Source organism: Mustela erminea, chromosome 16 (assembly GCF_009829155.1).
Source record: "Mustela erminea isolate mMusErm1 chromosome 16, mMusErm1.Pri, whole genome shotgun sequence".
In the NCBI taxonomy this organism is placed as follows: domain Eukaryota; kingdom Metazoa; phylum Chordata; class Mammalia; order Carnivora; family Mustelidae; genus Mustela; species Mustela erminea.
Genome location: NC_045629.1, coordinates 53,254,074 through 53,281,018, shown reverse-complemented (window position 1 = coordinate 53,281,018; position 26,945 = coordinate 53,254,074). Strand labels below are relative to the sequence as shown.

The 26,945-nt window shown below is 40.4% G+C and overlaps 1 protein-coding gene across 2 annotated transcripts in view; it reads right to left on the bottom strand.

Annotated features, from left to right (window-relative positions):
* Positions 1–1,589: 1,589 nt before the first annotated feature.
* ZFPM2 (zinc finger protein, FOG family member 2) overlaps positions 1,590–26,945 on the bottom strand; it is a 454,516-nt gene continuing 429,160 nt past the window's right edge. For both annotated transcript variants that reach the window (XM_032316567.1, XM_032316568.1), the window contains 3 exons: positions 11,927–12,133; positions 8,191–8,415; positions 1,590–5,199 (listed from right to left, as the gene is read on the bottom strand). In XM_032316567.1, the coding sequence (XP_032172458.1) occupies positions 2,708–5,199; positions 8,191–8,415; positions 11,927–12,133 (2,924 nt within the window). In that variant the 3' untranslated portion in view covers positions 1,590–2,707. The remainder of the gene's footprint in view (positions 5,200–8,190; positions 8,416–11,926; positions 12,134–26,945) is intronic.

Below are 26,945 nucleotides of genomic sequence, written 5' to 3'. Positions count from 1 at the left end.
GAAGACCAATTGAGTGTTAAATTCTGCTACCAGCCTAATTTATTTTGGTGTTGACCACAGAATACTGCTTCCCAACCCCTACCCCCTGTATTTAATTCAGTGAATTTCAGCTGTGGTCAGAAGAGGACAACAGAGAATAGCTCAGGGTTGCTTTGCCAAAAAGCCCGAGAAATCCAGGCCCTCCCTCAGATATTCTGATTTAGTAGATTTTAGTGCTCCGTAGAGGATTTAAATACCACAATCTAAAGAACCAATATAAACTGTCATTCTTTTTACCACCCTTCCCCCTTCCCCCAGACCCTTCAACTGGTGCTAATATTCTGACCCAAAGTTGTATTGTTGAATACAGTGTTTCCATCAGTGAGGGTTGAAGACCTTGTGTTTTCTCTCTGATTAGGTCTTTAATATCTGTTAAAATATAAGCACGTACCTAGACTTGTCCTTCATTCACTCAGTGTGTGTCCCACTAGCCTCCATGAGGACCATTGCTACAGCCTTTTCTAGCAAATCACCCTCTCTCTAGCTTCCAGGTCTCACATTTCACTGTCACTGTTCCCGAACACAATTTTCATTTCATGACTCTAGGTAGGAGGCAATGTGTGAAACCGTAAGGTTCAGCCTGGCATTCAAGGACTTGTGAGACCAGATCTTTATTTATACCCTCGTTTTCTTCTACTTTCCTATCTGAGCCTCTTTCTTTTGGAGAGTTGTTATTCACTCTTCACCATGCTACTTTCATGCTACCATTGACAACTGATCTCTACATACAGAAACCTATTTTCTTCCTCTGTACTCTTCAGGGTCTAGCCGTGGTCTGAACACCACTGTTTCAGCCTCTGCTGTCAATTTTCTTCTATGAGGGCTATTGGAACTCATTTTCAACTATACAAACAATTTCTTGTTTATATATATATATATGTATTTATATATTATATATAAATTATATATATTTCTTGTTTATATACATATTTATATATATAAATATATTCTCTCAGATATAACACATAAATATTTCATAAATATTTCAGCATAAAATCTAGGATCTTTTGCGAATTGCAGGCATGAAATCTGTATGTTTTTACTCCTCAGAATCACTTGATCATGTAACTTCACTGCTCCTTAAAGTGCAAGCCTCCCTCTCCAGTAAACTTCATTTAAAAGTTGGGTGCATTTGATCAACAACTGTTAAAATTCTTGTGCCTAGGTTTTACAAATCTTTTAGACGCATGAAATTGTTCTTTTTTTGTGCTACAGTGGTGGCGGCAGTGGGTAAAGAACAGAAAGATAGTGCTTGTTATATACAGCTGTAATGGAAAATTGTCTAGTTCCATAGGTTGGAGTCTCCTTTCATTTAATATAATAAGTTATGTTAATCAGATGCATGTAATGGACAATCTAATCCTTTTATTGATTTGCCATCATGTTACTATGTGTGTGTGTGTGTGTGTGTGTATGCCTATGTATATATGCACGTTACTATATATATACACACACATGTGTATATGGTATATTCAGCTATTCAGTGCTATTTTGAATCTATTCTTATCACAAGGAATAGGTATATAGACTTTCCTTTGTATTTCAAAGAAAAAATAAAGTATGCCAAACTTCTCCAACAATCTGGAATTTTATTCCATCCATATACATGCATAGTAACAACATTTGTTGAGAAATTATTTCTATCAGAAGTAGAACATTATCTTTGTGATCACCAGGTGCAGTATTGCTACTCATATTTAAATAGATCTTATATATGAATTAAATTCATACTTGCAGCATTGAGTTTAGGGTTTCGATTTAGACTGTGCCTTTCAAAAGATAAAACTGATTAATACTACCTTATTACTTACAATACTGCTTCCAGTAATTTTGTTCATTCTTTATAAAGTATTGCATTTAACAGCAAAGGTTTAAAAATTGAGACAGAGCTGCATCAGCGAAAGAAAATACAGGTACTATACAAGAAAAAAATTGCCATCTTCATTTAACATACATGTTTAAGATTAAGAAAATGGACAGAAACATACAGCTACATACAAATGCAAAGCCTAGTGACTAAGAGACTGTATCTGCTAAAATATAAAGTGCAAACAGAGCCTGATTATCCGAGAATTGAAATCTTAAGGCGAACTTATAGCATGTGTATTTAGAACATCTTTGCAAGTTATATTTTAGCATATACATATATCTGCAACAGCATAGAAGAAGAAATCAAGGTACACAAGTGCTTTTGAAGCTATTTCTAAAATGCTTTTCTGTATTGTTCGTGACTATTTTCTTTAAAATCTACTATACAGTGCAAACCATATGTGCTACACAATAACTATACAATAACATTACAAATGACTTTAATATAAAGTTTTTAAATAAAAAATAACATAACCACAGCTATGAATACTGCTGGTAAAATAAATTAATTTCTTTTTGAAAATGGCACCAATAATACACTTTACTAATGGACTGTAATGGAATTACACCTTAAGTCTTCAACTCAGCCTTAAAGAACAATCTCCTGATTGCGCAGATGTAATTCAAACAGCTTTTGTTTTTGTTTTGTTTCTTTGTGTGTGTTTTGTGTGTGTGTGTGTGTGTTCGTTTTTGTTGTTTTGTTGTTGTTGTTGTTGTTGTTATTGTTTTCTGGACTGGGTAGAACGACATACTAAACACTGGTACCAAAGGTGAACTGGTGTTCATTTATGAAGTCATCTCATTTGACATGTTCCGCCGCATGTGATGAGCAATAAAACTTCTTGTGAGTTATAAAGTTTGAGAGGTTGTTGAACTGAATATCACACAGCCGGCAGTATTTCCCACTCGTGGGGGCCTGGGTGGAGCCATTCACACCTTTCGCTATACTAGACAACTGGTCCTCTGCAGAAGGAATTCCCGGTGAGACATTCTCGTTCGTGGCTAGCGGGTTCTCAGAGATCCAGGATGGAGATTTGTGGCCATCTTCATGTTGAGGATTCTGGGAAATGTTCTCTTGCTGCGGGTTGGCGGCGGGTCTGTCTTCTTGCTTCAGTCCACCGTTGACTATGACCATGCCTCTGTTTTTGGGCAGCAGCGGCAGGGAATCTTTCTTCGGCACAGCACAGCCGTTGGAGGAAGCCTGGCCTTTCGGAGATTCATTTTCCGCGTTTGTGCTTTGCTCTAGGTCGGTGTTATGGATGACGAGAGACCCAGAAATGTAATCACTTGGCTTTATTCCGTAATATGGAGAAAGCTGGTCAGCTCCCTTTGCCTTCTTTATTGCTCCGGGGTAAAGGCATTGGGGAAGAAACAAATGTTTGTTTTCTTCTTTTGTGGCAATGAGCTGAGCAGCTTCACTGAAGACTTTCAGGCCTTGCAGGGTGGCTAAGTGGGAGGAAAATAAGTTTCCGTTCGGGGAAGGCTGCTTCAGATTCCCGTTTTTCTCACATTTTATGATGCTTCGTTCGTAGCTGACGTCGGGGCTGTTCCGTTCGCTTTCTGGATTCGGAAATACTTTGCTGTCGAGTTGACCCAAGTCGTTACGCTGATGTGCTGTGACCGGGCAGAAATTCTGCTTGTGGGCCAGATAGTTCTCAACTTTATTGAAGCTGATCTTGCACACGGTGCACTCGTGGTAGTCTAGCAGCCTTTTGGGAGATGTGGTCGTCCGCTCAGACTGGGATAAGCACTTTTTGCTGAGATCTATGGGCACGTCCATCTCGAGGCAGGAAACGCTGGAATGAGTAGTGTCACATTTGGAAACCGGGACACATTTGTTGATGGTCAGGGACGTTTCCAAGTGCTTGGAGACAATTCCTGGGAAGATATCGCATCTTGGGTGGTAGCACTCTCCTAGCCCTTCGGTGGGTTCTTGAGTGGAGGTACAAGGATTGCTGAGGTTGGCGACGTCAAGAAATCGCTGTTGGACCAGGGGAGGCCTCTGCTCCTGTTCGGGTAGGCACATCTCATACATCTTCCTTCGCTTGCGGGTACGCATGGTTCTCTGCATGGCAGGCACTTTGTTAGAAGCGGACCTCTTGAGTGGAGGGTCGTGGCGCGTAGCACAATAATACTGTTTGTGGACCATGTATGTTTCATGCCGGCTGAAGGTGATGTTGCAAGCTTCACAGGTAGTCTTATTTGGGTCACTTTCCCCATCCACCAGGGGGACACTGGGATTTTTCACATCAACAGGTTTTCCGTTAATTTTATCGTCGTTGTTATTAGAGGTGGAGAGCTTCTTCACTTGGGTGGAAAAGTCCTTGTCGTGGCCCTTCCCATTTGGCCCAATTAAATCTAAAACGGTGGAAGAATTGATGCAGGACGTTTGAAGAAGGGGATTCTCAGGATCAGCAGAATGAGCCGCTGGGTTGAGGAGATTTATGGAGGTTTGACCAGTGTTGGGGCTCACGGCCTCAGGCATCTTTTCTGAAACACCAGGGAACTCTGGGGACTTGGCCATCTGCTGCCATCGGCTGCTGCAGTAATGTTTTTTGTGCACGAGATAATTATCCAAATTATTGAATGTTATGTTACACTCAAAACAAGTAGCCCCCTTGGGCATCAAGGGGCTGTAAATGACCGGAGGGTAGCTACTACTTCCATGCCTCAGTCGCCGATGGACCAGTTCGGACATCTTGGCTAAGATCTCCGAAGCTTGAGGGACCATGGTGATGTCCTGGGGGAAAGCAAACTGAGAGAGGAAAGGGCCCACGGGGAAAGAAGGCCCAACATTAGGCTGAACCGGAGATGAGGCAAGTCTTGGACTCGAGGGCTCAGACTTTATTTTTGTGTAAGAAAAGCTCTGTTTGTTTGTTGTGGGCTGTATCTCTGGTCTCTGGTTCGTGAGAAAGAGCTGCGTCTTTTTCTCACACTTGTCCAGCTCTGTGTCAGAGCTCGCATCTTTAGTCTGCATGGCCTTCTGGCTCTGGGGGAGTTCGCTCCTGGTCAGCAGGTCTGGCGCCGGCTGTAGGCTGTCTTCCATCCCGCTTGGAGAGTGTTCTATGTCACTTTCTCTGGGAAGTTTGCCTCCAGGGACATGGAGCTCCTGGTGCTGCAGTAACTCCCTCTGAGTCTGGAAGCCGAAGTGGCAGTGACTGCATCGGAACGCAGCTTGAGTGAGATGGGAGAAGAGGTGTTGGTGGAAGCCGATCACAGAATCGGCAGTGTAGCTACAGACGGTGCATTTTAGACTAGCACCAGGGGGCAGGAATTCTTCCATCTTCACTCCTGGAGAGACACATAAAATAAGAATACTGAGAATCACATGCATCGGCTTTCTAATGATAAAAACCTTTACACCGCACGAATGAGCTGAAATCTTTCAGCATCGCGCTTGTGATATTAGCTTTTCTCTTGTGACATCCTTTGTCGGGTGTCATCCCAGTGGTAACACCTCACAGCTTCCAGAGAACGTTTGAATGTGTCATCGGATCACAGCAGGACAGTCTTCACTGTCTCCATCTTCCAGGTCAGGAAACAAATTCAAGAGATCAAGGGAATGGATTATGGTACTAAAGCGATTCGATGACAGAGCCATGTTCAAACCTCAGATTTTATCATTTCTAATCGGAGAACCTACTCATTACAAAACCATGCTCTGCATTAGGAAGAAGCAGGAATACATTAGAGTTGATATTGATAAACTGTGCGCAAATCAAGTAACTCTTAGAGCACTAGATTAGGTATTTATTCAAAAGAATCCAAGAAGGAGCCATTTGGTAATGTGATTTATAACCTCCTAATTTATCTTTGGTACAAATCTAGAATTTTATGCATTGGTTTTGCTGAACATGGTTTATCTCTATCTGGGGTTGATACTCCGCCGATGGACACCAGTATAATCACACAGTCATTTAGGACAGAACTCTGTATGGACTGATCACGGCCTGTTTCTAGTCAGTTATAAAATATTTTGAATATCACCAGTGACTGGTGAGGAAACTTTACTGTGAGGTTCTGATTTATAAGAAACACAAATATGGTCATTCATATTTGTTAATCTTTGACCAGACTTCCTGGTTTGCAGCTCCTTAAATCCTTGGAATTTCCTATGATAAGAGCAATAAAAGTATTTTTGTTATGTTAATTAAATGACTTTTAAAAAGCCCTTAGGTTACTTAAGGGTAGGGTTGGGTGCATTGAGAAACAACCTTGTAATTAGAGGATTTGAATTTTTGGCCCCTCCTCCCCAATCTCCAGAGATTGAGTTTAAATTGCCAACACCCATATTTAATCAATCATGCCTATGTAATGAAGCCTCCCTAAAAACCTGAAATGATGGGGTTCAGAGAGATTCCCAGTTGGCTCGAGGAGAATGGCAGCCCGGGAGAGGGCACGGAAGCTTCTCATCCTCTCCTCATACCTTGCTCTAGGCGTGTCTTCCATCTTGCTGTTCCTAAATCATTACCTTTTATAATAAACCGGGAATCCAGTAGGTAAATGGGTTCCTTGGGTTCTGTGAGCCACTCTAGAAAATTAATTGAACCCCAAGAAGGGCTCTTAGCAAACTCTGATTTACAGCTAGTCGGTGGGAAGCTCAGGTTAACAACTTGGGTTTCTGCTGGCATCTGAAGTTGGGGTAGGAGGCTGGCCCCTTGATCTGGAAAATCTGATGCTGTCTCCGGGTGATAGTGTCAGAATTGAGTTAAATTGTAGGAAACCCACTTGGTATCTGGAGGATTGTTTGGTAGTTATGGGGGAAATGCCTCCCCCACCCCCATGTCTGTGGATTAAGATCTGGATACTCTAACTCACTAAGGTCAACTCTAGTTCCCATTTGCTGACTTATGGCTAAATCAGGCATGGCTCATGTCCTCTGTACTTTAGATTAAAATGAGACCTGACTTTTATATTTATAAGCTGAAAACATGGTAGAAAAAACCTAGTCCTAGCAGAAAAAGGGGATATATTAGTTCAGCAGAAAAAGGGGATATATTAGTCCTTTTCTCCTTAACGGATCCAATACTCATTCTTCTTTTTAGCTGAGAGGTCCTTCGCTCTCTCTTTTTTTTTGTGAATGACTAGCTAGCCACTCACCGTCTGAGACAACTGACCTGTTTCTGCCTCCTCTGCTTTATCACCTACAAAAAGATGGCTCCTTTGTAGGGAAAGGAAAGAGAATGACTAGAAAGGAAATTGCCAGTTTTATAGGTTCAAAGACAAAAGCTTGCACTGTACTAGGGCATTGGAGGTTGGAATTAGTGTTGTGGGTCCCCCCCCCCGAACTCAGCACCTATTTCAGTTTTTTTTTTTTTAATTATTCAACTCAAGCAAAAACAGTGAGGAAGTCACCTAGCAGTACCTTCTAAGTTTTGTATTATGGATGCTGAAGAACTGACACGCAAACCTTGATTTGTCCTATTTACAAATGTTCCTAGCAGTATCTAGGGTTAATATAATTCTGTACATTTGGTTAACTTGTTTTTTAAAAATACAGGAATGAATTAGAACGAATATGATAATACTAACAATAATTGGGCACATAATTCCAGAGTAAAATGGGGACAATTACCACTGTGCTGTTGAAGAGGGAGGTAAAAAAATAAATAAATAAAAATAAAATAAAATAAAATAAAATAAAATAAAATTTTTTTAGCCTAATTTTTCTTAAGGAATTTAAAAACGTTACACTAAAAGTGGCTTTATGTCATAGAGATCAACTAAGCTGTTCTGCGTGTTCTGGAAGTCAAGAGCATTTTACAGATTGGTATTTAAAAGTTAATTTCTCTCAAGTGTGATTTTAATTGGATCTATCAAAATAACAGTGTTATTTCAATTCCGCAGATACTTATTTTTATGTACCTACTATTTATCCCTTACCATGTGGGAAATAATATGGTCAGTTTCCAAAGATCACTTGACACTTAAATCAATGAATATTAATGACAACATACAAAGGGTATTGAGAGTTTATTTCTGAAATGGTGCTGTTTAAAAAAAAAGAAGAAGAAGAAGAAGAAGAAGAATGCTTTGGCCTGCGATTTGAATACTGTCATTGTTAGGAAAGAATTCAGACCCAAGTCTTTTGAGTAGGGTATATTGATTATAAGTGACATAAAATCACAGTCAGCTGGTTCAGCAAGTTCGATTTTGATTTTATAGCTAGATGCAGTTACATAGATGTGGAATTATATATGTTTGCATATATGAATATAGGGATGTATGTAGAGAAACAGTAGAGTCTCCCAGAGCGAAAGCAGCAGCAGGGGAAGCACTTACCACTGTGCGAATTGAGGTGCATTTCTAGTGCTCGGGCATTTGAAAAGCTCTTGGTGCACTGCGGGAAGGGGCACAGGCTGGAAATCTGAGGAGCACTGTCTTCATTCTCTTCTGACACCGGAGCCGCTTCCCTTTGCCTCCCGCTGCAATAGTACATCAAATGGGCCTGCAGATTCCGCTCGCTTCGATACCAGATGCCACAAGACTTGCAAGGAAATATATCCTCTGTGGGAGAAAACACAGGGACACATTAGCTGCTGCCCATTTGGAACCAGCCCTGAGTGAAGCAGCATTTAGTTCAATGTTTCTCAGAGACCGCTCTCAGGTTCAGAATTAGGCGATCAGACAATGATGAGTGCAGTCTTGGGTGCTGTTCCCCAGCCCAGGACCGAGCTTTTAAAGCAATGTTACACCCAGTGCAATTTACCTTCCCACAGACTTCAGAAAATGGTACTGTAGGAGGCTCCAACAGGAAAAGCGCAGGAGATTAATTTTAAGTTGTTTACAGTGTATTTAGGGTTTAGAAAAATATGCATTTATAAATAGCAATGTGAAATGGCTTATCTGATTGACTAAAAGGCAAGGATCTGATAGCTGAACTAAAGTTAGCCCTGACGCCGGCTCCTGACATCATTCGTTCATTTAATAAATCAATTAGAGAATGTCTACTCTGTGCTAGAGACTCTATGCTGCATTGGGTGTAAAACAAGATAAAAGACCCAAAAGCGGTCATCAGAGATCTTACAGTCTCCTGGGGCAGATGAGTAAGTGGTCAGGTAATTACATTAGGCTACAATGAGCAGGCTAATGGAGGTGTCTGAGGAGTGCCTGGGGTGTGACTCTAGGTGTGTGAGGGGACTGAAGGAGAGACAGGGTCAGGGAAGGATTCAAAGGGAGCATAATGACATGCCCTCGCTGAGTGGTGAAGACGGAGATTCTGTAGGTAGTGAAGAATGTAAGTGAAGAATGAGATTCCATAACAAGAAGGTTGGGTCTTAACTGCCCAGCCCACAGCATGGGAGCCTCAGAGAGGGACTGGGGGAGGGCTGGGGGGCTCTTCCCCAGGATGGGGAGTGGAAGAGATAAGGTTGGAGGAGGCAGGAGCAGTGACCAAAGACTCTGTAGGCTCTCTTAAGAAGTTTAGATTTTCATCTCAATGATTATGGAGAATCATTGAATCGTTGTAAGCAAGAGACGGGCAGAATCGGATATTATGAAATTACGACAGCGCAGTAGAGTTTCGAAGGTAGTCAATTTGGAAGGAAGATACGGCTGGGAGGAGGCAGTTGCAATAATCGAGGTGAACTATGACAGAGTTTGAGTTGTAAGTCACGCTAGGATGTTTTTGTCTATATTTTGCCTGTATTTACTCATGAAAATTTTCTTCATGTCTGTGTTTTCCCCTTTATCTATTTATAGCCAAGGAAACCGAGATGGAGTGATTTGCCCATAATCTTGCAAGTGGGTGAACTGGAATGAGACCCAGTGGGAGAACTCTTCCATATCAGTGGCAAAGGAGCCACAGAGGAAGGAAAGTTATATCGAGGATGTAGAATTGACTAGGAGTGATGAGCGCTACTGTGCAATTAGATGCTAGAGTGGAAGGTAAGGTCTCTTCAATGGCCAGGCTTCTTGCTAGCATTTCGGTGTAACAGTTTCATTCAGCTCTATAGGGAGCAGACGACAGACAGGTGAGGAGGTCAGGCAAGGACAGGTGTGGGGACACCAGATCTGGCCTAGTGTTGTTGTGTAAACCTGGCACTTTGTAGTGAAAGGGAGCATACCAGATAGCATTGGAAACTAGGGTTAATCCAGGCAAACTGAGGCCTACGGCCGCGTTCAATATGTGGGACTAGATACTCCTGTAAGAAATACAGGGAACATGGGGAAGGTGACGACAGAGGTCTAAAACGCAGAAGACACAGCTCTATGTGAGATCTGTGAATTGTGAATACAGAGTGGGTGGTAGACCCCATGATAGTGAAGGAGATGGCTCAGGGAGAGTGCGTTAAAACAGACAGGAGGAAACTGAGGACCAAATTCTAATGAATGAGAAGTGAGGACAGAGAGAACAATATAGAATTTCAAAATAAAATTTGGTTATAAGATTATAACCTACTGCTGTTTATTAGTTTGGCTCTTCCCACCAATTCAGAGGGCCATACTGCTTCCTGTAGTGTCTATTTAAGCAAGATGAGTTTTAACGGATTAGCTCGTTTCAGAATGAGACCAAAGACTATGCTGATTTATTTGGGATCAATAGCTATCCTGCTATAGAAAGCAAACAGAGTATAATCTCAAATATAATTAAAAAATCACATTCACACATTGGAGCTTCACAATAATTTAAGGTACTCTCAGTATTCCTGGTAACAAAACCCTTTTGCTTCAAATTCAAGTTTGACCTATATTTTTTCAAGTTCCTCACTACCAGAATCAAAGTAAAGATCCAGTAAAAGAAAATAACTACATTTACATGAAGGAAATCCCAAAATATTACCTCAGGCTAGGGGCACTAGATTCAATGTTTGGAAAAACAGTAATTCCAGATACACTCAAGAATTTCTTTAAAGGCTACTGTGACAGCAAGAACGTAATTATTGATTACGTATTGAGTATTTATTTTTAAAATATCAAGACATCATGACAGTATCTATAATTCTGCATCATTCAGTCTTAGGAATTTTCAGGGACATTTTTGATTAAATGCAATACCTCACTTACCTACTGGTTTGAAATGTATTCTCCTCTTACGATATGACTGGTATTCATGTTTTCTCACAGAGCTAGATAAAAACAGAACTGAGTCTAGAACTCAGACCTGGGGACTCCTAGACCACTGATTTTCTGTCCTATAAAGTGTCCCTCTGTGTGCTCAAGGAATACAACTAGGTTCACTAGTCATTTTAATATAAGGTAATTACAAAGGCATATTTGCCAGAGTCTACAAAGCATATTTTTATTTTTTTTTAAAGATTTTATTTATTTATTTGACAGAGAGAGATCACAAGTAGGCAGAGAGGCAGACGCGGTGGGGGGGGGGGGAAGCAGACTCCTGCTGAGCAGAGAGCCTGATGTGGGGCTTGATCCCAGGACCCTGAGATCATGACCTGAGCCAAAGGCAGAGGCTTAACCCACTGAGCCACCCAGGGACCCATACAAAGGATATTTTTAAATTCTCCATGCATGTGTGGAGTTCTCCAGCTCAATGTATTTTTCTTTATTTTCCTATGTTTCATTTTTGTTTTTGTTGTCATATTAGTTGATGTCTTGATGTACTTCCTCTTTATTAATATACCTAATCACAATTTGATTACTTCCTTTTTCCTTTTTTTTTTTAAGTTTCTAACTCTATAGCCCTTAAGGAATTCCACAGCTATTCTACTAAAGAAGCATCAGTGAAAGCTCTTCGATCTCTCATAGCTAAGTAGCCTTGAATGTCATTCAACTAGTTTAGAAAGTCAGTTTTTGTGTGTGTGTGACATTCAAGAATCCAACCTGAAATGAATGAATTTAATTGTCCTTTTCATACTCTCATGAGAAGCGATCACACATACACACACACACACACACACACACACACACACACAGAGTTAGAGAAGATAAAATGAAATCACAACACTGGAGAAGAAAGTCCATCCCTGGTTGCCTGCTAGTAGACATTTTTTTTTTTCTCCCATAAATACCCATCAGCACTGCAAAGCTCTTGGACAGGGCTACTGCCCGCGGCACTTACTATTGACAATAGCCGTGGGCAGAATAGAAGCCATGGCAGCTTGCTGAGGAAGCAGCTGAATGGAGTCCAACAGGCGCGCAGGGTACATCCCTTCTGCAAGAGTCATCTGACTGGCAGCTTGTAGCCTTGAGTCGAAATCCACCACAAAGGCAATTAGCTCTTCTCCCTCAGAGATGGCCTTCGTCGTGGTGCACCAGAGCTGACCCCCTATGAAGGAGAGAGAAGGAAAAGAAAGAGCGAATGACGTAGGACGCTCCAGCCTACCGTACACCGGATTGACAGTAATGGCATCTTCCGGTTTTCACATCACTTTCTACTGGGGGAGAGTGATGGAGACCAGGGCTGTCCCCCTCTTCCCTCCTGGGTGGAAAATCGCACACCTAGCATGAAATGAACTCTTCAGTGACCAATAGTAGGAGAGAACTAAGAATCAAGAACAGACATCATTTGTGGAGAGTTTTGGGAACCGTGTGCCTTCTGGGGTTTGCCTTAATCATTACCCATGCTAAGACGTGGCCTCCTGTTTACCAAGAGGCCTGGTAGGGATCCAGCCGCAGAAATTATTGCGGGTGAGCCTCTGCCATTACTCTTTCTGTACCTCGTGGAAGTAAAAAGTTATTTCTTCCTTTCTCCCTCCCTTCCCCATTCTCTTTTTTCCCAACATACCCACCTGCCGAAAACAAAACAAAACAAAAGTACACGAACGCTCCTAAAATATAGAAAGTTAAAATGACATTCCAGCTAGTTCTACTCTCTTTACGTCTGGTGCCATTTTTCCTTTCTTTTTTTTTTTTTTTTTGGCTTAGTGATCTTTACTTATATAATATTCCTTATAATGCAGCTTCTTTATCTCCATTTACCCTGATTGAACTTCCTGAAAAGAAGATATGCCACAGATCCTTTTCAAAAGGCTTATTTAAATAAAGATTTGTTTAAATGAAAAGAATCCTTTCTTCAAATACTAAGATATACTCTGGCTCTGTACTTCAAAACGATCACGTGTGGTGCATTAAAAAGAAAATTAACTATGCAAGTACATCTTCTAATGTATTGGAACGCGATAGTGTATGCTCATTTATTTAACATGTTTAGACAGGCAGAGCACTTATATTTTGTTATCTACACTCTCAGGCCTAGATACGTATCCTGTACAGTTATGCCTGAAATAACGTGGCATACTTGATATGTTATAAAGCTTTTTTTTCTCATTGTGTATATATTGCAGAGCTATATATTGTACTCATTAAGGAAGCAAAATTTGTACCCATTCTGATAAGTAATATTGCTCTGTTTATCTTTCAGCATAACTGTCTCTTCAACTGCACTTCATTTCCTCCGTCCTTAAATAGATCATAGTTTTTAAACAACTTGTGGTAAAAATCTGCTGGAAAAGATAACAACAGCATACGCAATGGCAGAGTCGCCCAGAAGAATCGGGACACTTCCCGAGAAACCTCGGACAGCTAATTACACCAGCGGGTGACGTCTTAAAGGTAAGCAAACAGAACACCCTCCCAGACAGAACAAGTCTATGAAAAAATACAGCTCAGATTCCGTACCTCGAATGTGTGTAAAAAGTTGCAAAGTAAAACCCAAAGGTACCAAAAGTAAAACCCAAATCTACCAAAAGGCTAGAAAACTTTTTTTTTTTTCCACTTTGACTCTTAACGGATCTGAAAGCACCCGAGTTTCGCAAAGTTGAAGAACAGATTCGCTTTGGCGCTGACTTATTTCTTTACAAATACAAAAGCTAAGTGGCATTTCTGTGCAAGTGACTGAGCCCGGCTCGGTGGCGGTGTGTCTGCCAGAGCCGGTTCCTCCCCCAGGAAGGCTCCTGCGTTCAGCGGCTCAGCCTTCTCTGATGTGCATACAGATCCAAACTACTTACAGCTGTAGACAAGGTAATCATTCGCACCTTATCTTTCCTCTGGGGTATAGTTTATTAAGTGAGTCTTTGTAGAGGAGAGGTGGGGCGGGCAGAGCAAGGCGCGACAGTCCAGGTTTCCTTCCTCGCCGGCTCTTCGGGAGTCCCTGGATTTCAGGGATGAACAGAACGACTTCCCTTATTGATAATATGTCACCCCGTTAGAGAAATTTACATTTTTAGCAAATCCAGCTGTGGGTATCTTTCGCAAAAGGAAAGGTTTAGACTCAGGTTCCCAGGAGAAACAGATTTTAGAGAAGGTGCCACGCATAGCTAATCCGTCTCCCAGCAGAGACCGATGTAGCAGGATGACTCAGAATCCGTGGGCTCCAACTCTTGACCAGAAAGACCCATTAAGTAAAGGAAATAAAACTCAGGAAGATTAAGTGTAATGGCAAGTAAGCAAAAATGATTTTTCTACATGATTAAACAGCCCGGCGATAGTAATACATGTTTTCCGACATACTGAGTCATGTTTCATATTTTATTATCTTCATCATTTCATCTCATTTTATGGTTTAGAAAAAGCATCTCCTTTAGAAAGGTTGAATTAGGCTGAAAAGGTACCAGGTAGACTTAATGAGGAAGTCAGTTGTTCTGGGATTTTAATCTCTCCGATCATTCATTCATTCGCTGTTCACCGGGCTCTCTGGGGGGGGGCTGGGCTGGGCTCACTGGCTTCACAATCAGAATGACAAGACCACAGTGTGGGTGGCGTCCCCTAGCGCTAAAGAAAATGTGAGAGGAGTGACTAATGGACACGTCTCCAGGGAGTCAGGCAAGCCACCCAAGGTGACTTTTTTACTGACTCATGAAATAGAAAGGTAAAATAGCAGAAGTATGTGTGGCGATGGGGGGGAGCTGGCAGATCCATCATTGCTGGCAGAGAAAGGGGCACGCAGGCCAAGGCAGGATTATGGAAGAGCCTGACTGTCCTGGGAATGGTTCAGAGGCCACCTGGCCGGAGCATGGCATCTGAGGGAGAAAGGGCTGGTCACAGGCAGGGGTGTGCTGGGACCAGCCTATACTGGAGTCGGGGACACAACACTGGAGTGGTCAGGCATTTTCTGTGCTAGTGGCTATCACACTGGTAACTTGAAATCAGCCACGGTGAGAGTTGCTGCACTTGCCACTGGAATTAGCAGACATTACATATCAGGCCTCCCCACCCCACCCCCACTCCCCCACCCCCGCCAGAAAAGTCGAGCGCAGGGCCAGACAGCTATGAAAGTAACAGAAAGACAGTTGTGCCTGGCTCCTCATGGTGGGGAGATGGCATATTTTTTTTTTTTTTGAGTGAATAAATGAATAATGATAGTGGCTTTTCTCTCCCAGAAGAAAGATCTCAGGGTCATGAGGACTTGAAACTGGAAAGGGTAGGGAGGGGCACAGGAATTCTCACCCCAAGGGCCATTTGGAGGCTCTTGTACTAGTTCAGTTGTGAGAGGTGTAAATTGTGAGGGAGAAAAGGGCTCAGTTCAAGAGAGAGAAAAGGGGCTGATTTCCTGAGATGAGGAAGAGGAAGGAAGCTGCTGGAAAAAACCTGAAGGTTTGGGTCTGGGAAATCAGAAGGTAGGGAAGCCATCAACAAGGCAGTAGAGCTGGTTACAGACAACAACGAGACAATTGTATTAATTAGGAGCACTTTCTGTGGGCCTAATAAGCTAAGTGGTTTATGTACTTCATCTATTTTAATCCAGTCAATTTTTCTGGGAAGTAGGTGATATTTTCCTCATTTTAGAATTGAGAAAATTGAGGCTTGGAGAGGTTAACTAACTTGCCCAAAGCTACACACATGGCCAGTGGCAGAATCGTGATTTACGGCTCTGTCTGTCCGACTCTGAAGCCCAGGTGTGCACCCGCATGTCTGCTGTATGTACGTGGGTGGATGTGTGTGCGCAGAAATACTGTATTTTGCTTTGAAAATGTTAAGTCTGAAGTCCCTGAGGGGCTTCTGCGTGAATGGATTTAAGGAGGCAGTTGGAATTTGGAGGAGACCTAAGGCTGGAGGAAAAAAAAAAAATTATTTTGGATATCATTAGCACATTCTAAATGACTGTGGATGCTCTTTGGATTGATGTGGTGATGCTAGAAGACTACAGAGTGAAAAGAAAAGAAACATTGAAATTTGGGAGATCTCAGCAATTCAGATGTAGGTATATGAGAAGTGACCTTTTAATGACAAAATGAGCTGGACACCTGGGTGGCTCAGTTGGTTAAGCATCTGCCTTCACTTAGGCTCCTGGAATCGAGTTCTGAGTCAGGCTTCCTGCTCAGCAGAGAACCTGCTTCTCTCTCTGCCTGCTGCTCCCCCTGCTTGTGTGCTCTCTCTCTCTGACAGATAAATAAATAAATCTTTAAAAAAAAAACAAAAACACATATTTGGAAAAGTTATAGGGGAACCAAGAGAATGGCACCACAAAAACCAAGAGTTGGCTCTTTGAAACCATTTGGCTGAATTTTTTAGATGGTGAATTTAGAGTATTTAACTTTAGGGAGTCATTTATAAAAAGAGAAATATGTCTGGTATTGTAACATGATTTCAATTATAGATTCCAAAGAAATATCCCAAATGTGATTACTAATTGGGGATGTGATCCCTTCTGCAGGATGTATGAGCAATGGAACTGGACAGCCAGGGTATACATTTTGGCTCTGCCACTTACTGTGTGACTTGAACTTGTTACCAAAGCACTCTGCAGATCCATTTCCTAATCCTTGAAGATGGGACGCTGATAATAGTACTGGATTCACAGTGTTATTGTGGGGATAAAATAAGCTAATAGATGGGACATATAATAAGAACCATGTAACTAACTGGTCACAAGTATCCTTTTGGTTTGGTCAGGTTGAGACAATTATTCTCATTTCTCATTGTCCTGCTAAATCCAAGAAAGGAAATCTCACCAGAAAAGGAAAGAAAGCGTGTGAATTCATTGAGCAAATGTATCCTTGCTTCACCAGAGAAAGCCAACCCCTTTCAGAAAAGGAAACTTAACGGTGATCCATTCGTGGATCACATACTGTATCCTGACCAGTTAAAGAAATAGTCTTTAGTGCTGACAGGTTGAGGAGGCAGGAGAACCAGTTTCCTACCCTTCGGTTTTTGGAACTAGAGTACATATGGCCAACTCTAATTTATAGTTGAATAGAAGGACTTCTTATCTGTCTTGATTAAGGAGCAATCCAAATGCATGCAAAGGCTAAATCATGTTGATAGTTAGCTATTTTGGTGTCTTCATCCTACTGACCTCATGTTCAATGGAAACAGATCAAAGAATGTTACATTTGGCTTTAAAATGAGAACACAACCATCATACAACAAAACCCAGAAAATAATAAGTTCTGGCAAGGATGTGGAGAAATTGGAACCCTTATGCACAGCTGGTGAGAATGTAAAATGGTGCAGCCACTGGAAAACAGTACAGTAGTTCATTAAAAATTAAAAATAGAATTAACTTATGGTCCAGCAATTCCACTTCTGGATATATACTCAAAAGAATTGAAAGCAGGGTCTCCAAGAGATATTTGCACACCTATGTTCATAGCAGCATTATTAAAAATATCTAAATCATGGAAGCAACCCAAGTGTCCATTGACAGATGAATGAATAAGCAAATGGTGGTATATAGATACAATGGAATATTCAGCAGCAAAAAGGAAAGAAATTTAAAAAATACTAAAAAGGAAGGACATTCTGATATATGCTAAAATATGGAAGAAATCTGATGCATTATACTAAGTGAAATAAACTCGTTACAAAAAGATGAATATTGCACAATTGCGATGCCACTTCCGATAAGGTACTGATGGTATTCAAAAGCACTGAGAGGGAAAGTGGGCTAGTGGCTGCCGGGGCTGGGGGAAGGGCAAATGGAGAGTTAGTGTCTGATACAGAGTTTCAGTTCTGCCAGATGTAAAGGGTTCTGGAGATGGACCATGGTGATGGTTGCAGGACAATCTGAATGTCCTAATGCCATGGAACTGTACACTTAAAAATGGTTAGGATAGGGGGAAATTGGAAGCGGAGGTGAACCATGAGAGACTATGGACTCTGAAAAACAACCTGAGGGTTTTGAAGGGACGGGGGGTGGGAGGTTGGGGTACCAGGTGGTGGGTATTATAGAGGGCACGGATTGCATGGAGCACGGGGTGTGGTGCAAAAATAATGAATACTGTTATGCTGGAAATAAAAAATAAATAAATAAATAAATAAATAAATAAATAAATAAATAAATAGAAAAAAAAATGGTTAGGATAGTAGATTTAATGTTATGTCTATTTGACCACAGTAAAAAAAAAAAAAAAAAAAATTGGGAAAAAAGGGGAGCACCTTTTTTCCCCCACTAGAAACCACCATGGTGAATCTCGAATATTTGCCCTTTTTTTTTTTTTAGCCACAGTTAGACTGGAATCTCATTTTTATAAAGTGGTTTCCATGTGAGATGGTTTAAAGCAACAGAGTAAGTTCTCTCCCATCAGCTTTCCTAGGACAGCTACTTTAAAGAAACAAAGCATCTTGAAAGTTCAAGTTACTGCTAAGTTGGAGTTGACTGTATTTGGCCACCTTAACTGTTTTCATTTGAATGAATTTTGGAGACTTGTGTAGATCTGACTATTTCGAGTGATGTACCTCCTGAGATTTTGTTGACTTGGATTTCTGCTTGTGCTCGGGGCGCCAGTGGAGTGTTCCTGCCGAAGGAAGTTTTCTGTGGCTTTCATATACAGTAGTGTGTTTGATGCCCCCAGATTTAAACCAAGTAAATTTTAACATACAAATCCAAACTAACAGCATATTGATCAGAAAACAAAGAGAGTTATGTAAAGAGGTGGGGTTCTATGTGGCAATATCATATATGCTTAATTGATAAAACTCTCCCAACTTTCTTTGCACAGGCATCGGGAGCAAATGCTCTTGGTGTAAGGGATCACATGTTAATAATAATGAAGCGTAGCTGGCATCCCAAGTCCCCGAATGTATCGGTCCTCAGCGCAAAGACGGACAAGAAAGAGGACTTGACTGGGAGGTGGGTAAGAAACTTCAGTTCTCGTCCTGACTTGATGATCTGTTACTGAGTGATCTTGGAGAATCGCTTTATGTGCCTCATCTAAAATGACAGCCTTAGGCTAGATATCCTATAGATGATTATTATCATGTTGTAAACAACTTTTTAAGCTTCTATGACCAATGGGCTAATACTAGTAATAATCACATTTATTAAGCGGTTTCTCTGTGCTACTTTCAGGGGACAGCGCTAAGCGCTTCGCATGCCTTATCTTAATTTCTCCCAAGAAAGCAGTAAGGTGGCTTTTATTTATGCCCATTTTACCATCATATCGTGGGTATAGGTCAGGTGTTCCAAGGTCACACGGATAAAGGGGACTTGGAGGAAGGGAGGAAGGTGTGGATGATGGGACTTGGACAAGGCAGTCTGGCTCTGGATGCTGTACTTTGGAAAAACCAGGTGTCCCAAAGGAGTCACAGGGACCTCCCGTGTTCACTAACTACGTCGTGCCACACTTGATCATTCAGTTTTTGAGGAATTTCAGCAGTTATCTCTCTGAATCAGAAATAAGATGGGTGACTTTATGAGACAGCGTCAAGAAGAGGACACAGTGATGAGGCACAGCTGTTAAGGGCACAGCTGTGATCTGGAGCAGAATATCCCTATTTGTGGAATAACTTCAGGTTACCTTCTAATAAGACCAGCCAACTCTTAGAAAGCACTTACTATGTGCCAAGTGCTATAATAAACATTTCACACCTATTAAACTCGTCTGGTAGTATTAAATAGAAAGTAGCCTTTGCCCAACTCCCTATTTTAATTACTAGTTGAGCTGGTCTCAAAAAGGGCATCAAAATTGCACATAACCACAGGGCACTACTTGGCCATCTTGACCACACAGTCAATTCACCTGGAAGCTCTTAATCAACGTCGATTTCCTAGTCCTACTCCAAATCAGTCAAATCAAAATCTCTGGGAGTGATGTTTGGGCTTCATTATTTTTTAGAAGTTCCCCAAAGGGCTTCAAGTGCCTCCAACATTAAGACTCGCTGGCATAAGGGGGGTGGCTATCTGCCTTTGTACAGGGTAGAAGGATTGAGATGCTACAAGCAGAAGTCTCTTGATAATCAAATACATAGATAGGTCCAAACGATCCAGGAGGGAGATTTTGAATCTCAGAAAATGGCAGCTGAAAACAGCTCTGAATTCCCCCCTTTCCCCGAATATTTGAAGAATGTTGAGAGTGTTGAGTGAAAAGGTGAGGAAAGATGCATAAAGCAAGGATGTAAGGACTTACCGTCACCTTTCGACTGAATAAACCAGTTAGGAACTTGGCAAATTTGTGAATGACATTAGGTTTTAGAACGTTTGATTCTTTATTATTGTGAAGGTTTGTAACTTATTATTAGAAACGGTCAATCATATCGTTTCCCTCTCAAAACTGGGAAAGATCATATTGTACAAACCAGAGCCAAAAAAAAAAATCACATTCCTGCTGCTTGGGCGTGAAGTCTTTATCAAATGACATCAGGCTCTAAAGCAGCTATCTGATACCTCTCTCGGTTCCACCAAATGGAAAGGTTATTTTGGGATCCTCTCTTTGTCTGCCTCTTATGCTGCAAACATAGTCACTCTTCCCAGTCTCCACACCCACACACAGCTCCCTCCACAAAAAAGGACAGATATGTTCAAGGTTCCATAGAAAGTAATAACCACCAAGACCTTGACATTCTTGAAAAACCATGGACTTACTGTTCTAAGTAATGTTTATGATCAAAGTTCTTGTGCAAACAGATATGGTTCCTAACAGGAAGCTTATAAATTTTTTTTTTCATAATTGCTGTCAAAACTGCAGTGAAGTATACTACAAGTTTCGATAATAAAGAATAAAGTCACAGTTCAAGCTCAAGTATATTTTGGAAATCCACGCTCCTCTTACTAGAAGCAGTGCCCTGAAATATCTCTCCATCCTGCCAAATTTTTCACTTGCACTTTTTATTATTTATGAAATCAGTGTCTGCACAATGTCATGCAGACCTCTGCTGATAAACTCTAATTAAGATTAAGACAAGCCTTTTGGAAAGGAGCCCATCATTAGCAAACATGATAAACACAAAAATACTCCCTACTTGTCAACCAGGAGCAATTCAGTAACCTAACAGTATTATCTGTTGCTAGGTTACAGAGCTGACAAAGCTTCAATTATATTGTTCGACCATACCTATAGAGTTCTGTATAAGCAAAATGTATCTGGTATAAAAGCATTTAACTTCGTCCATGCTATCTGCAATTCATGGCTTCTTACAATAGTAAAAATCAGGTTAATAATTACATAGCAAGCTGAAAAATCTTTTCCATGTGTTATGTCTATACATGCTTCTTTCTAATTTATCTGTGTGATTGATAGACGCTTGCTTTGTAAAAATGAGGAAACACAAGCAACGTGATGCTGTACCCCTCAAACCCGACTACATCTGGGCTCATCAAGATACGGACCTAAGCTTAGCATAAAAATATACAGCAAATTGAACCAATTAAATCACATTTAGATTCCGTATTTCTCTGCCTCACTATGTAGAAGGATAAGGAGCCTTAAGCAAATAGACAAGGATACCAGTTTGAAACTTTATTTAAAGCTAACCGTACACACCCCCCCCCCACACGCACACTCACCTAACAATACAAAAGAAAATCGGTGGTCTACGGTCATTTATTCTGATGGGTTTTCTAAGCATATATTAAAAGCTGAAGTTAGTGACTTCTACTACATAGCATTAAGTCATTAAGTCTTACTTCCCTTTATTAGAGACTGAGGACTAAAGAGGGGGAAAAAAAACAACCCATGAAATAGCCTCTAAAATACAGACATTTGACAGAGGGAAAACAAAGGAAAATGTCTATGTCAGTCACACCTTGAGATTTTACCCTTTCTGGTTTTTCTTGGTGTGTGTGTGTGATTTTCATGCAAATTTGGAGAAGAAGTAATCACATATAAACAAACCAGCATTTTTAGATAGCTCTGGCAACAAAATGTTCTATCATATACTAAGTTGTTACAGGATTTTGGTTTCTTCGAATGTACAGTGCTATTTCTGCATTAATCTAAAAGTCTGTCTCCTTCACAATGGGACAGAAGATGTGTGTCAGAAAATGGTCAGTTGACAATCAGAGTTTAGTTAATCAAGATTACCCATTGGTCTACAAGAGTAAACTAGGATACCTCTTAGGCACACTCAAGTAAATTAAATCCTTTCTCTGGGGGAATAAATGGACTGTTTAACACACACACAGAGGGACATTATGTTTCTGGAGGTGGGAGAAACAAGGATACTTACTTGTTCGGTCATTAACTTCTTTTATTCGTATGAAATAATTTGAAAATCCAACATGATGCCTGCTTGTGAAATTTAATTTTTTCATAACTGGGAAGCAATTGGTCAGAATAACTCCCTAAAAGCGAAATAACTGCCCCATTTCAACACCATGCGTGGGAATGCCTAGATCTCAAGCTTTAGACACGACCACGGTACGTATATCTATACGTAGCCACATTGTTTAATACACATTTTATAATGAATTCAAATCCAATACTGTTGAAATTCTTGACAGTGGAGTAGTGCAAGGAATAGAACTTATAAATTATGTGTGCCCCTTCTTTGAAAACCGCGGTGGAGGTTTCTTTGTGCATTGGCAAATACAGTAGGAATATGAGGTATTGTGTGGATCCTTCTGCACAGCACCTGATAAAAGAATAAAGAGCTGTGACATATTCTTAAAACAATAGAGGAATTAAAGGGAAACAATGGGCCAGCTGCTTCATTAATACAATCAAAAGGGAGTCCAGCACAGAGGAGTCCAGATAATTAAGCATTACTCTCTTAGACCTCCTTTCTGTAATAAAATTGCTTAAAAATGTATTAACTACTTCATAGTTGTTAGATAGATCTTTGCACTTGTTTATTTAGAGTTGATTAATGCCTTTTTTTCCGTATGCAGCAACATGCCAACTCATAGTTTACAATAGTTTTTGAATAAAATAGAGTGAGAATAATTGATAAAGATCAGCACAGTACACAGCAATAAATCAAAAGCATTTTGCAAAAGGTCTTTCCTGTTTTTAAATCATCTTTAACATTTTTCATTTGTATTTATAGGCGATGTGGGGCCTTTGGGGGCATTCAACTTTCCCATCCTGGCACTCCTGACATCTTTTTATAGAACATCCTAGTAGTTCCTGGGAAAGGGGAGAAAATCAGATTTGACCAGCAACTCTGGGGTGTGTCTTTAGTATCTGGGCCAACAGAGAAAACAGATTTTTTTTTAAATTATTCTTTGCCTTTTTCAATCAAGAGGGATGGACACACAGCAGAATTATTTGTCAAATACACTATTTATCCTTCATTAACTTGATTTAAAAAAAAACGAAAAACAACTTTTTATGCTCTTTATGTTAAAACACAATTTACAATATAAGATATCAAGGCTTTCATTCTTCAGCTCTTCTGTAGGCAGCCTTTCCTCTGATGTCAATAGAACAGTTAATTGCTTAAGAACTGGAAAATTGGGAACTGAGGACTGTGTGTTGAATATTGAAGTGAGGATAAAAACTATACTCTCGTTTTTAAGGAAGCTTCTGTGAACCCAAGTTAAAATTACAAACTTTACTGAGCCCTGTGGTCACTTTAAATAAGGTTGATTCTATTCTGATGATTTTAGGATCTTAATTGAGAAAGTGAGATCAAATTACAACAGGAGTCAGGGAGATAAATGAATAGAGATACTTAACCATATTTCTGAGATTAAGAAAAGAAAGATTTCTGCTTTTACACATGTTACATATGATTTCAAATTTATCAGCTGGAGTCATATTTCCAAAGATCTTCCTGTATTAAGTCAATATTTTAGAAGATACGGAATATCTAATTCCAGCTATGAAACCTGGCTTCTGGATTCAGTGGCTAGTCCCTCTCAGATTCGTAAGTTTCCCTTGAATATCAGGAAATAAAAACGTAGAAACTAACAGTAAGTAGGTGCAAATGAAAAGGACTATTTTAGGAAATATTATTTTATTTTAATAATCTACATGATTATTGAAATATTTTTTTCTTTTGATTAAGCCCACAAAATTTACTTTGTTAGGGAAACATAAAGCTAAATAAACGTGAATTGTTTATAGACTTATGATCAAGTGGATCCTTCCAAGGACACATCTTTGAACACCTCAGGTTTATAAACTATGTCTTTACAGCAAAGCAGACTGCTGGCAAACTGCTAGTAATGCTATAGTGTAAAAACCATGAAATTACAGTACCCTCCTTCAGCAAGTATTTTAAAAATGAGGTCAACATTATCTGTGAATTTTCTGTCATTTCAAACATTATATGCTTCATTATTTAGATTCAACAGATAATACTGGCCTGAGCAGAACTCAGACACAAAGAAACATGAACACCCTCATTAATTTCCAGGAATTACCTGCATGAAAAATAGGAAATACTATCATCCCATTTTATAGATTTTGATTTTATAGGGAAGCGAAGCCGGCATGGTTAAACCAATGTGTTTCCTAAACTCTTCTTACATCACGTAGGACACTCCCCAGGTGGAATCTGTAATAAATCCCCGCTAGAGCTTTTGGCTCCTGGCATGCATTCTCTCCACAGAACTTTTCTTCCTTTCTTTCTTTCTTTTTTTTTTTTTTTCCTGTAGGAAAATGTCTCCTACTGAGATAATTTCTTTTTCCTTTGAAGAAGCACACAAGAAGCCCCGTTAAAAAAAAGTGAACAGCGTCCTTGTGGTCGGTTCCAGATTTCTGTCGAAGTGTCGGTACAGAAAGGTTTGCCCCATGATTAAGAAGGCATTGAGAACTGCCTGGAAAATTTTCTGCACTAATGTGCTGGAAGTCGCATCAGTCACAACGTGTTGGGCTGAGGCAAATTGATATTGCTGTTTCCATGGGATTTCAACAGGAAAAAGTCTGCTCGTGCAGCCTTTTCAGCATTCCTGGGTCTGTGCTCTGGTCTGAGATGTGCTGTGTCATGGCTTCACAGGAGTTCACCGTGGTGTCTTGAGGTGGCCCGTCTGACGGTCTGGCTGCCTGGCCATCGTGCTTTTAAATGGCTAGCCAAGAGGTGACATGACACCCCAAAGGTGATCTGTCAAAATTCCGCTTGCAGCTGATAAACTGATTACAAAGCTGCTTAAGACTCTGCTTGTAAACAAAAGCATTTATCAACTAATAATTTGCAATAAACTGATGTAACTCCCAGCTGAGCCCCTAACTGTAATTGTCTTTACCATCTGCCTATTAAAATACCATTCTTCATCAGCAATCAGGAGCAGAAGGGAGGAAATCGCCACCAAAATACACAACTTGCAAGCTTATGAATAATCGGAACGCATTCCGCGTGTTCATTATGCCTCGTGGGTGGGGTACGCTTCATTTTCATTCTTGCCCAGCCTGGGAATGCTCAGAAATTAGGTGGAGGGGAAGAGAAGAGCAGAGGGGGGGAAAAAATGGAAACATTGTGCCTACTGTTCTGCAGAGGAATAAATTATCCAAGTTCATCATAGGAGGCTGTTTTTAATTTCTTTTTTTCCTCCTTCCAGGGCTCTGAAATATCCATTGCAGCATCCTGATGAAAGCCCCCCAAGCACGAGGCTGGAAATGAACCTCTCTATTCCTTTTGCAACTTGTCCATTTCCATTACACTTCTTTGTTTTGCTTTGTCTTTTTTTTTTTTTTTAATTCCAAGAGGCTCATTAAACTTCTCTAGGGAGTCAGTTTAGAAGTGGAGACTCCGATGAAGGGGTGTTGAAGGGCTGGCAGGCCCCTGCAGGGCCGGGTAGATGCAGGAGATGAAAGTGCCAAGTGGCTGGCAGGCCCCCGGCAGTGTAGTCCTCAATCCGCCACCACCGCCGGACGGCCTCCATGATGGGTCCCCGCCAGCACCTAGAGCTGCTCTGCTCAAAACCGCCTCCCCGAAAGTGGGTTTCAACTACACTTTAAGTTTGAATGGTCAGAAACTCCTTGTTCTTAGAAGAAATCCGCCTCTTGGGCGCTGACCCGATGTATTCATGGAATGAAGAGACTAGGGAAAGATGCTGAATTCCTCTGCATTGTGATCTTCTGGAAAACTCTCTCTGAATAGCCAACATCATTTCATGTCATCCCATGCTTTCTCAGAGTTTATTAACTTTTTTACTTAATTTACTCTGATTTTCTATTCACAAAATATACTATTTTTTTAAAAAAGCCCACAGTAATTCCTTAATACACAAACTGACTTCATGTTGCTATTTAAATATATATATAATACTTTTCTCATATCTCTTGGCTACCAGAGGATGTTCCTTTTTTCAAGCTATTCCTTTATTCAGAGAACACGATGTCCCTTTGTAAGACCTCATAATTCTACTGAAGGACACCATAGGCTATGTACTATGATAAACAATGAATAACTCCTATTATTAAGCTTCAAATTCCAGATATGATAATTTGTGTCAGCTTTTCTTATTATAACATCATTTAAATTAATGTTTATATTTTTAATTTGTTTTTCTAAGAGTTTCCCATAGGTAATTATTTTTCTTTACAATCTACTGTTTAATACAACAGAACTAATAATTGCCTTCCATAGGAATGATGGAAATGGACACTCAAGCATCTGTTTCATATTGTATCTGGTCTAGAGAAGGTTAATGGGGAACAATGGGTCTGATTTCCTGCCTGGGTCTGAAGGACCTAAAATGCAGGCAAAACCGCATTACTATGTTCCCTGAATTTGAGAGACATCAAATACTAGGACAAAGATCTGACATAGGTTTTATACAGCATAAAAATCTTCGAAGACAATACCTGTCTGAAGTAGAATTGTTTCTAGAAGTACTATCTATCTGTCTTATTCTACCTTCAAGACTTTTGTTAAGGCTGAGATTTTTTTGGTCACAGAGGTTTTTTAAATTAATAAATAAAATATTCAGCAAGAGTTTAAGTAGCTTGTTTAAGTATGTTGACTTATAAAGAAACTGTAACATAATTTAAACTTATAATTTAATGATTAAAAATGACTGTTAAACTTCCATGTTC